The sequence below is a fragment of the Protomyctophum parallelum genome, assembly GCF_964188405.1.
Source record: "Protomyctophum parallelum genome assembly, chromosome: 18".
NCBI classification, from domain to species: domain Eukaryota; kingdom Metazoa; phylum Chordata; class Actinopteri; order Myctophiformes; family Myctophidae; genus Protomyctophum; species Protomyctophum parallelum.
Window position 1 is genome coordinate 18,051,681 of NC_139716.1, and position 12,272 is coordinate 18,063,952.

The 12,272-nt window shown below is 41.5% G+C and overlaps 1 protein-coding gene across 1 annotated transcript in view; it reads left to right on the forward strand.

The window, feature by feature from the left end:
• Positions 1-3,485: 3,485 nt before the first annotated feature.
• Positions 3,486-12,272, forward strand: part of nfxl1 (nuclear transcription factor, X-box binding-like 1) — a gene marked incomplete at its 5' end in the record, with an annotated part of 29,844 nt that continues 21,057 nt past the window's right edge. The window contains 10 exons of the mRNA XM_083789451.1: positions 3,486-3,696; positions 4,041-4,244; positions 4,748-4,857; positions 6,798-6,928; positions 7,507-7,551; positions 8,100-8,233; positions 8,350-8,435; positions 8,645-8,720; positions 9,079-9,179; positions 10,095-10,209. Coding sequence (XP_083645577.1) covers positions 3,486-3,696; positions 4,041-4,244; positions 4,748-4,857; positions 6,798-6,928; positions 7,507-7,551; positions 8,100-8,233; positions 8,350-8,435; positions 8,645-8,720; positions 9,079-9,179; positions 10,095-10,209 — 1,213 coding nt within the window. The remainder of the gene's footprint in view (positions 3,697-4,040; positions 4,245-4,747; positions 4,858-6,797; positions 6,929-7,506; positions 7,552-8,099; positions 8,234-8,349; positions 8,436-8,644; positions 8,721-9,078; positions 9,180-10,094; positions 10,210-12,272) is intronic.

Below are 12,272 nucleotides of genomic sequence, written 5' to 3' on the forward strand. Positions count from 1 at the left end.
TTTATTTTGACGCTTTATACCTCCCACACTGTACGCTGTACGCACTTGAGCCATATGTCAAATTGACCGGAAAAATCGGGAATCGTGTGCTTGTATTTTGTTAAGAGAAATGTTGTATAGTTTAATTGATATGAATTTATTAGTGAATTAAATTTCCCCATTGACATGAATGGGAAAAGGCAAAAATTCACATAAAAGTATTTGTTCGTCGGAGACTGTAATCACTATAGTTACAAAACTTTTAGGGATAATTCAACATTATCCCTAAAATTATTTAACCCTAAAATTTTATCGGTCGGCCTCATGGTGGCACTATAACAGCCCACTTTACCTTTTGGCTTATAACTCTTGAACCGTAGGTCGTAAAATCAAAATTATTTTTTCCCTGGATTCCTTGGGTCATGACGCATCTCCCCATATAGGCCACGCCCATTTCCGCCATGATAGATTTTCCGCCATTTTGAATTTTGTCCAAAACACACTTTTTGCTTTTCCTCCTACAGATTTCGTTCAAATCTCACAGAAATCGGCACACGTGATCTCTGGACCCATCCAATTAAAACTGAGCCGCAGAATTTTGAAAGTGCGTATCGTTCGGCCGTAATCGTCTTCCGAAGTTAGTAGGAGGGGCCTATATCACAAAAAATGCCATAAATCACGAACGGAATGTCCAATCCATCCCAAATTTCAATCACAGGTCCGGGGTGGTTCAATCAACCAAGTTCTAAAAGCAATTCCATTTTCATCCATAGGGGGCGCCGCAAATGCGAGAAATGTAACCGTTTGTCGCAAAAACATGAATTTCGGGGGTTAAATCCCCTCCGAATTACTTATGCATGATCTAAGGCGTGACTTGAAATTGTAATTGGCTGGCAATACTAGTGGGAGGGGCATATGTAAGCCACTGCGGCAACCACACTCTGCAATTTTTTAAAATTGCAAATTTTCTAGTTCTTTCTGCTTTGGCAATGTAAACGTATGTTTTCTCATGCCAATAAAGCCCTTTGAATTTAATTGAATTTAATTGCTTAAAGTGAATGGCACATCGAGTGGGAAAGCAACAGCTAAAATCCCTAAAACGAAAGAAAGCAGCAAATGAAGCAAACATGAACCTTGGTTGAAAAAAACTAAAGTTGTCACAATGTCCTTTAACTGTGACTGGATGACACCATAATTTAAAGCATTATTACACATTACAAGAGGATCCACCTTGTTCAAATCATCAAAACATTTAGAGACGTACAAATATACACTTCTATATATATACACGTCCCAAACTCTTCTCCCTTCTGGCTCCAAAACTGTGGAATGCACTTCCCATTGCAGTCAGAACTGCAGCATCACTCCCAATCTTCCGCCGTAGCCTGAAAACCCACCTTTTCAGACTCCATCATGGCCCATAGCACTTACCCTAACCCCTTAGATAGCATTTCTGTTGGCTTAGATAGCATTTGACACAGACTTATAGCATGTTATGTAGACAGCACTATAATTGTATTGTATATAGTCATAGCACGCCATAGTACATATGTATAGCATAGTAGTGAATATGTATAGTTTATTATGTATAGTGTATGTATAGTTTCATCATATAGATATTCCACTGTTACCTTCTTAGCTTACGCATGTTTCATGATAAATGCTTTTATGTGATGTATTCCCATGCTTTTGTTCTTGCTTAAATGTAAGTCGCTCTGGATTAAGAGCGTCTGCTAAATGCCTAAATTGTAAATTGTAAATTGTAAATTGTAATATATATAGAATCTATATATATAATATATATATATATATATATATATATATATATATATATATATATATATATTCACCAGGAGAGTGTATACTTTTGTAAAGTAGGCTACATTGTCCTTTTTTTACACAGACAGGACATTCATCCATTGGTGAAAGTTTGCTGCCATCTACTGGCTAGAAACTACAACTGGTGGTAACCAAAAATTAGAACGTTTCCTTTCTTTTTTTCCCTTCTCTCTCAGTGATGACGTCCGCAGTTATGAATGAACAGTCGGGCTGACACGTGTCACTGGCCAGCGCCTCGCTGTGCCCGCTGGGAAGTGTAGTCTAGTCTCACACCCCCAACCAGCAGTTAGAATTAGCCCCTTAGCTCCATGAGTATCTATCTATGAATGTAACAGGAGCTGTAAGGACTACAACTCCCGGGGTGCACCGCGAGATCGACGTCACCACGGCACATGTCAGCGCCGTAGCATCCAGATCTGTCTGTCTGCAGGGGTATGTTGTGTTTATTATGACTACAAAATATGAGTTTTTAATGATACATATGAATATGTTCATAGTGCACACGGGTGTATTAAAACAGTGGTTTTCAACCAGTGGTCCGGGGACCACCAGTGCATGGTCCTTGGGGTGGGGGGATAGGTGGTCCCCAGCTAAATGAATGGAGAGTTGGTAACCAACCTTAAGAGTTATTACAAGAAGTCTGCACAATTAGAGAATGTAGAAGAATTGTTATTTTCGATCAACGTTTGCCTGTTATCTCTCCTATAATGGTACCAACAGCATGAAATTGTGGACAAAATTAATTCAATCTTTAATTGTGGGTCTGAGAGAGGCTAAATGTCATCCAACGGTCCGTGGCTCATGAGTCCTCATGACCTATAAATAAATAACGTCCCTTATAATGAAAAGGGTTGAAATCAACGTGCGTAAAACACTCTAGAGGTGCATGTCGGTTTACTGTCCTGTTGACTGACAGGAGGTTTTGCTTGCCTGTTGTGTGTAGCTAGCAGAAAAATAGCCGATCTACTATAGTTCAAATATGATTATTGTTGGGGGGTCGTGGGCGTGGCATGTTGATTCTACTGAGCTTTATTCCAATATTATATTTTATTGTAGCCTATATGCACGTGTGTCTTCCTAAGGAATTGAGTACAATAGAAACAAGTTTGTGTTTGTGCCCCTGATTAACAAAATGCCACATAACCGGCTTTGACTGTACCAACCGACAACCGTTTTCATTTTGATTTAATAGTTTAATAATTCAATCAAAATAAAAACTCAAATAATGTTGGTCACAGTCCTACACTCTACCTTGACAGTCATATCATGTTGGTCACAGTCCTACACTCTACCTTGACAGTCGTATCATGTTGGTCACAGTCCTACACTCTACCTTGACAGTCGTATCATGTTGGTCACAGTCCTACACTCTACCTTGACAGTCATATCATGTTGGTCACAGTCCTACACTCTACCTTGACAGTCGTATCATGTTGGTCACAGTCCTACACTCTACCTTGACAGTCGTATCATGTTGGCCACAGTCCTACACTCTACCTTGACAGTCGTATCATGACAGTCACAGTCATGGAGATACTTCAACCTGTTTTGCGCACTTTCTCCATTCACAACGTTAGGGGTACTTATTAAAGTGGTCCTTTAATAAGTACCCGTATCTTTTTGTTGGTCAACACAACTATACTTGTGCTTGTTTACAGCTGGTTGCCATGGAGCCCGCCTGGCGCCAACAGGGCAGGGGTCGCGGTGGTGGTGGTGGGGGGCGGGGCCAACAGCAACAACAAAGTGAAAGGTCACCGCAACAACCTCCGCAGAAGAGCCGAGGAAGAGGAGGAGTAGGAGGAGGAGGAGGAGGAGGAGTAGTTGGAGGAGGAGGAGGAGGAGGAGGGAAGAGGAAGGACGAAGAGCACGCTGAACAAGGTAGTGTGCGTGTGTGCAAACCTTACAGCCGATCCGCATGACGACGCATTGGCAGCCTATAGTGTAGACCAGTGGTTTTCAACCAGTGGTCCGGGGAACACCAGTGGTCCTTGAGGGGGTTCCAGGTGGTCCCCATAGCTAAACGATGGACCATTATAGATCTTTAACTCTTGAGAGTGTAAAATAAAACCGAACAGGATCCATTCGAAATGGACACTGTCCATTTGGTTTCATTTTACTCTATCAAACTTTTATTGTTGTTAAACATCAGCACATTTGTTGTTGGTGTACATTGATTTCATGATCTCTCTCTCTCTCTCTCTCTCTCTCTCTCTGATTGACAGGTGTGTCCGTCCAATCCCAATCCAAGTTTGAGGACATCAGGAAGTCGAACCAGGCCGCTGCACAGCTATTGGTCCAGAGCCAATACAGCTCCTCTTCCGATGATGATGATGATGACGATGATGAAGAGGAGCAGGTTGACAAGAAGGAGGGGAAGAGAGGGAAGATTCTACAATCTACCTTCACCACATACACACACACTACTGGTGAGGACGCACGTACACACACACACACACACACACACACACACACACACACACACACACACACACACACACACACACACACACACACACACACACTACTGGTGAGGTAGTCCTAAATGGGTTAAGGTGACTGTTGCATAATCGCAATATCATACTCAAGCCCTGTGGTCTCCGGCCACAGAGCCAGTAAATATAGGTCTCCATCCGGGCCCCAACCCTAAACGCAGGCGCCATCTTACAGGGAAGGCAAGCTTCTGCGTAGCCTGGCACAGCCAGACTTCATATACGTATCGCAACGCAAAGCTATAGCGTCCGCATGCGTCACAGAAGGGCACATTCGGCAGGCCAATCAGACGCAGGTGGGGGCGGGTCTAGAATGCATTTTTACCCCCATGTTTGAGCCAAATGTTGGGGGAACGAGGTCCAGACAAGTGTGATGTCATGAATGTGTTCCTCTTTCTCTCTCTCTTTGTGTGTGTGTTTGCGTGCGCGTGTGTGTGCAGGTGGTGACATCAGTGGTCTACAGAGGACCAGTCAGTTCGTCAGTGATCTGTTCCAGTCTGGAGCGACCAGCTGTCTGATCTGCATCAGCTCTATACGCAGAACACAGCCTGTATGTATGCGCGCACGTTTCATCAGTTTCAGTTGAAACGTGCTTCCCAAACCATCGGCGCCTGGCCCTGTTTATTGTAATGACACAGTGTCCCCCAGCCTCCCCGATTGAGTCTGGTCGTGCCCACAAAAAGGACCCCCCATGTAATTTGTCAGGCAAGCTCCACTGATCGTTCCGGTCAAGACCCAAAAGAGATTAGAGGTTTTCCTAGTGTAAAATCTCTCATTTTGACGGCATCAAGGCCCGCCGAAATACATTTTAGTCGACTAAATCAATTGTAGACTTAGTCGACTAAAATCTTATGAAATTTAGTTTTAGTGTTAAAGAAAACGTAACTAAAACATTCCATGTGACTAAAATGTGACTAAAACTAAAAGAAAGCTATTCAAGAGACTGTGATTAAAAACTAAAATCTAAATTTGCTGCCAAAAACAACACTGTTGCTCAGTTGAACAAAGTTCAAAGTCTGGGTATACAAGAAGACTTCTCGAGCGTTGATATGATTGGTTGTTGGCTTCTATCATAGTACCCCTCGCGCTGTTCAGCCAAGGACTTCCCTCAGCCAACTGTTTCCTATATTCGGTTTTCGGCCACGAATTTCCCTAATCGGTGCATCCCTAATCAGGACCACTTCACCACTTTTCAACATATCTTCATATAATAGGTCCTCACTAATAATCATGATAAAATGGCACGATTTCTTTCTACTCAGTCTGTGTCTCATAGCAGGGCTGTGGGCAGTTTAGAAACCGTCCTCCAGTGACATCATCATTAGGCAGATTTTATTTTTTAAACAAGATTTTTTTATAAAAATGTTGGAACGTGTGAACGATGGCTTCCATTTTTGCATTGTATTCCCCATTGATGATGTCACTGGAGGACGGTTTCTGAACTGCCCACAGGTCTCCTATGAGACACAGAGTAGAAAAAAATTGCGCCATTCTTTTCATGATTATTAGTGAGGACCTATTATATGAAGATAGGTTGAAAAGTGGTGAAGTGGTCCTTTAATCAACTTTCTCGAACAACCTGTGAATAGCCTCGTTATTGTCTGAACAGGTCGGTTGAGCATCATTATAATGGATACAGCATGATTGTCATATTTAAAATTGCAGCGACATTATTCACGTAGCCAACTGATTAGGCTACTCCTCAGCTCAAAGCCTGTAACATTTCAGTTTAAGTTTTAGTCATAGTCTCTTGAATGGTTTTCATTTAGTTTTGGTCACATTTTAGTCTCCTGGAATGTTTTAGTGTTAGTCTAGTTTTAGTCGACTAAATGTCATTTTTTTTATTTTACTAAATCTACAGTTGATTTAGTCGACTACAATGTATTTAGGCTGGTCTTGATGCCGTTGTAAGGACAGTTTTTTTCACTTGCTGAAAATAGCCGATCTACTGTACAAGTCCAGCTTGTAGATCTGCTATTTTCAGCATGCAAAAGAAAATGGCTGGATAATACTGGATACCTTGTCCACTAGACATTTTAGTCTAGTTTTTATCGGTTGACGAAATTGTCAATACATTTAGTCTTAGTTTTAGTCATCATAGCTTAGTTTTCATTTAGTTTCCAGGATTTAGAAGGCGTTTTCTTAAATCTGGCCTCAGGTATGAAGTATGAACGGCTTTGTTGTTTTACTCTATATTGAAGTTTCTTTATAGAACATTTTATGTTGCTGCTTTACTTTAAGGCTTTATGTCTTGGTTAAGACACCCTGGTAAAAAAATAAAACTACTTTCTGAACCTCTATGGAAATACTTCATGACGTCACTGCTTAAAGACAAACATTAAAAGTCCATAGACCAATAATATAATGTGTTTCAGGCAATAATTATCTGTTGTTCTTTCTGTGTGTGTGTGTGTGTGTGTGTGTGTGTGTGTGTGTGTGTGTGTGTGTGTGTGTGTGTGTGTGTGTGTGTGTGTGTGTGTGTGTGTTTAGGTGTGGAGCTGTGAAGGCTGTTACTGTGTGTTTCACATCTCGTGTATACAACAATGGGCGAGAGACTCTGCCTTCCTCGTTTCCTCTGTCACAGATGAAGACTTTGGTCAGAAAAAACACCCATGGCCCTGGTATTATTATTATATTATTATTAAATGTTAACTTTATAAATGTGCAGATATTCCGTAGTACGTATAGTGCAGAGCCTTAGATATAGACAGAGTTATGCAAACTGCGTTCACTTCATGGGGCCAGTCCAATGGCGGCTCTCCTACATAGACTTCTATAGAGAATGGGGACAACCAACTGGGACAAGTCCTGGACCGGAAGTAGGCAGAAATGCATTGGACTCAGGCAACAGCCCAGCTTTATTGATATTAAATCCCTTTATTTTAGATTGTTTTGTAGTAATAGTACAACATAAACATTAAATAGACTTTAGTTGTTACTGTACAATAACAACGAAACGCCCTCGTTGAATACAATGTATTTCCAACTCCAGCTTGTCTCAGTTCAGGCTGCATGCCCCCTCAATGTCCTAACTCTTCTATTAGATGGCTCTGGCATACACTTCTACTGTATGTTGGTTTGTTTACTAAAATCAAATATTTAACTGTCTGTCTGTCTGTCTGTCTGTCTGTCTGTCTGTCTGTCTGTCTGTCTGTCTGTCTGTCTGTCTGTCTGTCTGTCTGTCTGTCTGTCTGTCCAGTCCTAAATGCAGGACAGAGTATGCTCCCAGTTCAACACCCAACAGGTAATGGATGTGATTCATCATTTAGTAGTGAAATACAGCTGTAAATATTAACATACCTTCAACCTCATTATGTACAAAACTAGAGATGTCCCGATACTGTATCGGTATCGGCCCTTATTTGTCATGTCGGTTCATATCGGTATCGGCAAATATGCCAGTCTAACCACCGATCCCACACGGGTAAAATGTAGGGGCATGTGGAGTTTGCTTTGGAGTTGCCCAAACGGCAAGTGCACATTTGAGTGAGGAGTCTGCTATAAACACAACATGACATATATAGCTAGATAGCTATAAACACAACATGAGATATATAGCTATAAACACACCATGACATATATAGCTATAAACACAACATGAGCTATATAGCTAGATAGCTATAAACACAACACAAGATATGTATAGCTAGATAGCTATAAACACAACATGAGATCACAACACTGTTATTGGTATTCGCTATTCTTCCTCCACAAGAAAAACATAAGAGTAACTCAAGTGTGTGTGTGTGTGTGTGTGTGTGTGTGCGCGCGCATGCACGTGCGCATGTGCAGGTACATGTGCTACTGCGGTAAGGTCCAAGACCCTCCCCCTGATCCATGGCTCCTCCCACATTCCTGTGGCTCTGTGTGTGAGAGAGACCTGCAGCCTGTCTGTGGTCATACCTGTCTGCTGCTCTGTCACCCTGGTACACGCACGCACACGCACGCACACAGCAATTCATTGTTTAATAATGTGATAGACTTTGACACCACTAGTTGACTCACTGTGTGCGTGTTCGTCTTGTGTGTCTGTGTCTGTCAGGTCCGTGTCCTCCGTGCCCAAAGATGGTCAGTGTTTCCTGTCTGTGTGGGAGAGCCAAGCCCCTCCCCCGTCGCTGTAGCAACAAGGTACAGTAGGTCCATGTGATGACATCGTCACACTGTGACATCACAACGTGACGTCACATCACTAGGCATGTAACGATTCACTCGGCTCACGATACGATACGATTTGAATCACGATATCAGGTTCACGATACGATCTCTCACGATCCTTTAAACGTGTGTGTGTGTGTGTGTGTGTGTGTGTGTGTGTGTGTGTGTGTGTGTGTTCACAGGGCTGGGCGTGTCAGCAGAAATGTGGGAAGTTGTTGCCCTGCAAGCAACACAGCTGCACACAACCCTGCCACTCAGGTACACGCACAAGTCTATGGACTTTTAAGACTCTTGGAATGAACTCCCCATTGCAATCAGAAGTGCAGATGCAACTGATGCAAATTGTTGTAAAAAGATTCACGCGTTTAGATATTCTATTTACAATTAGACAAGTAAGATGTAAGATAACGTAAGACTACAAAATGACGTCAGACTTAAATACAGAATAGATACACTTCTACTGTTAGACTGATGTTAGGTTCTTAGCCTACTTATGATACTTGATGACTATTTTCTGCATTGTGTTCTTTTCTTGCATCGCTTACTGTAAGTCTCTCTGGATTCAGATCGTCTGCCAAATGCCTATACATTAGTCATTTGTACCCTGTCCCTCTAGGTGTGTGTAAGGAGTGCCCCAGGGTCAGTGTCCAGAGGTGTGTGTGTGGTAAAGAGCAGGCAGAGAGAGAGTGTGCCAGTCCACGCTGGCACTGCCAACAGGTATATTCCATTTCTATTATATTATTATCCTATTACATTTTGGAAACTCTGTCTGTCTGTTCGTGGTTCTCCTCATTGGGTTGAGTAATTCATTTTCAACTCAGCCTCATGGTGGTGCTATAACTGGCCGATTGGTGTTTACACCACTAACTGCACGGATATGTGGATAACAATGCACACTCCCTAGAGGCCAAGGAAAAAGCTTTGCCTGGAATTTTTCACATCTGCTCTTTATAGCGCCACCAGGAGACCGACATATGTAAAACACATTTTCTATTATTACTCCTTCAGATTTTATCCAAATTTAACGCAAATCGGTACACATGCTCTCCATAGTCATGTGATGAAGACGGGTTTGTTTGATTTCTCACAATCCACCCTGGATTATGATAACTTTTCAGGAGTAGCCCTCTTTGTACCCGTTTTGTACAAATCGCCACGACTACTCAACACAGCGTCCGGTTGCGGTGAAACTCTGCATGCATATTCCCACTAGGCTGAGGAAGAAATTCCACTTGAGTTTTCAAATCAGCCTCACGGTGGCACTACAACAGGCCAACACACACACACACACACACACACACACACACACACACACAAAAACATGTTTATATTACTCCTAAACATTTTGCCAAACATCACACACACTCCCATCCTCCTGGTGGAGACCTGTGCCCAGAAGGGCACTCATTGTGCACTCATTTTGACCATGGCAAAAAAAATTGACAAAAATGTCCACCACAAGCCAGCATGGTGTCGTTCAATCATCCTGACGTTATTTCTCAACAACTACTGTATTATATTTATTTTGTATTCTCTTTATTCGCTTTTTACATGTAATCACTGTAACCTATTCTTTCTCTCTCTGTCTCTCCCCCTTTCTCTCTCCCCCTCTCTCTCTCTCTCTCCACATAGATATGCGGTGTCTCTCTACCATGTGGACATCACGTGTGTGAGCGGGCGTGTCATGACGGTCCGTGTGGAGAGTGTCCTCGTAGCGGGAGACGAGCCTGTCCGTGTGGCAAGTCTGGTAGGTGTGCACGCACACACGCACGCACGCAGCCCGCAGGGCTGTACTTACAACAGCTTTGATTTTCCTCACCTACAGAAAGCCAACATGATTATAAATTATAATTCACTTATTTTTCCCCACAGGTCGATTACAAAAAAGGTTTAAATTGATAATAGAATTGGGTTATTTGGAACTTTGTGACAGCTCTGATAAGATATTTTGGCCGATATCGAATTACTGATTGCTCTGTGTAGAGTAGCCATCAGTGTTGGAGAAGTGTGCATCATTTCCATATCCGTTCTAGAGTCTAAGATGGGAATTATCGATTCATTCATTAATCCATTTAGACCTGAGGACGATTCTACAAATACCTTCTAAATCATGAGATTTTTCTTGAAAAACTCATGCTTCTATGTTGTTCTAAAACATTGTCAAGGACCCCCAAAAATGTATGTAATTGGCCGCTGACCCCCATCTGAAAATGTGTTGTTCCAGGGACCCCCCCAGAAGCAAAGATCTGAGTTAAAAACGTTTGCTCTGAAAGAATATATACTGTATATTCAAAGATTTGCACTAATTCTTTTTGAAAAGGCATATTATATTCCTTAAAATTGTAACTAGTTACAGATGGATAATACTAACATAATTATTAGTAATATTATTACTTAAAATGTAAAGTAATTAGTTATGTTACCATTTACTGGAAAAAGGTCAAAATAATATAACTTTAAGTATTAAGCAATAAGCAATAAAATGTAAAGTAATTAGCTATGTTACCATTTACTGGAAAATGGTCATAATAATATAACTTTAAGCAATAAGTTACTTTAGTTACTTTCCAACACTTGCAGCTGTAGTATATTAAAATAGTACCATGCAGGATAGAAAATGTGCACGGCAGACAGACGAGATGAAGTTCCATGATGTTGTTTATTCAGAGTACACAGCACAGCAGAGCATAAGCTCACCTCCGACGGCCTTCGCCGTCGGGGAGAATGACCAAGTTTACATTGAAATCGAACTGCTTTAAACAGAGTCACGTAGCCACTGTAGCTTTGATCCATTGTTCATCTTCTAGCATGTAAAATCCTTAGGTGTGACCCAGGATCTGAACTAAAACAAAAGGCATGTAAACAGGCCAACGACACCCTGACTTTGAATAAAAAAAGGCAGGCCTTAGAGACGCACTGACTTGCTTCAGACCTACTGAAGTACATTTGTTCACGAACATGAGATATAGTATAGGTTTAGGTTTAGGTTTATTTATTTAGCATGTAGTACAAAAAATAGACAATAACATATCAAAGAACAAAAATACAATGCAAGGAAGGGAAGAAGCCAGAAGGCTTATTTTGAATCCTTTCCTGTAGGAAGAGGTCATTGGTTTAAAAGATTAAAAGTTCATAAAGAACAGTACATACGTAAGTCTACAAGTTGGCAAAGGGGGGCAGCTGTGCAGTAAAGAAATAAAAATACAGACTGCACAAAAAACAGAAATAAACAATACAACAACAAACACACAAAAGAAAATATAACGCATCAAGGTAAAACATGTCATCTACAGAGAGGAAGAAAAAAGATATTTCTTTAGATGTTTTTTGAATATTGGCAAGGATACTGAGGATTTAAGTGAAGCATCTAGGGAGTGGATTGGATGGAGCACGCACACCATAGGTACCGGTACTAGCAAGACGTTCTTTATTTAAATACTGACAATGTTTCGATCTGTTTGATCTTCATCAGGTCATGTGAACATACACACAAGTTTGTACATTTATAATAAGGGAGTGCCCCCATTACCCAAACTGGATTGGGTAATGGGGGCACTCCCAACATACACACAAACTTGTGTGTATGTTCACATGACCTGATGAAGATCAAACAGATCGAAACGTTGTCAGTATTTAAATAAAGAACGTCTTGCTATTACCTGTGGTGTGCGGGCTGAGCGGGCTCCATCCAATCCACTGAAGTTTCTTTTAGCCCAGCACCCAGCCTGTCGATGTGCGTATTCTACGTCTGCTCAAGCATCTAGGGATTCCATAGATGAGGGCCTCTAAATTTGATGAAAGATTGATGTT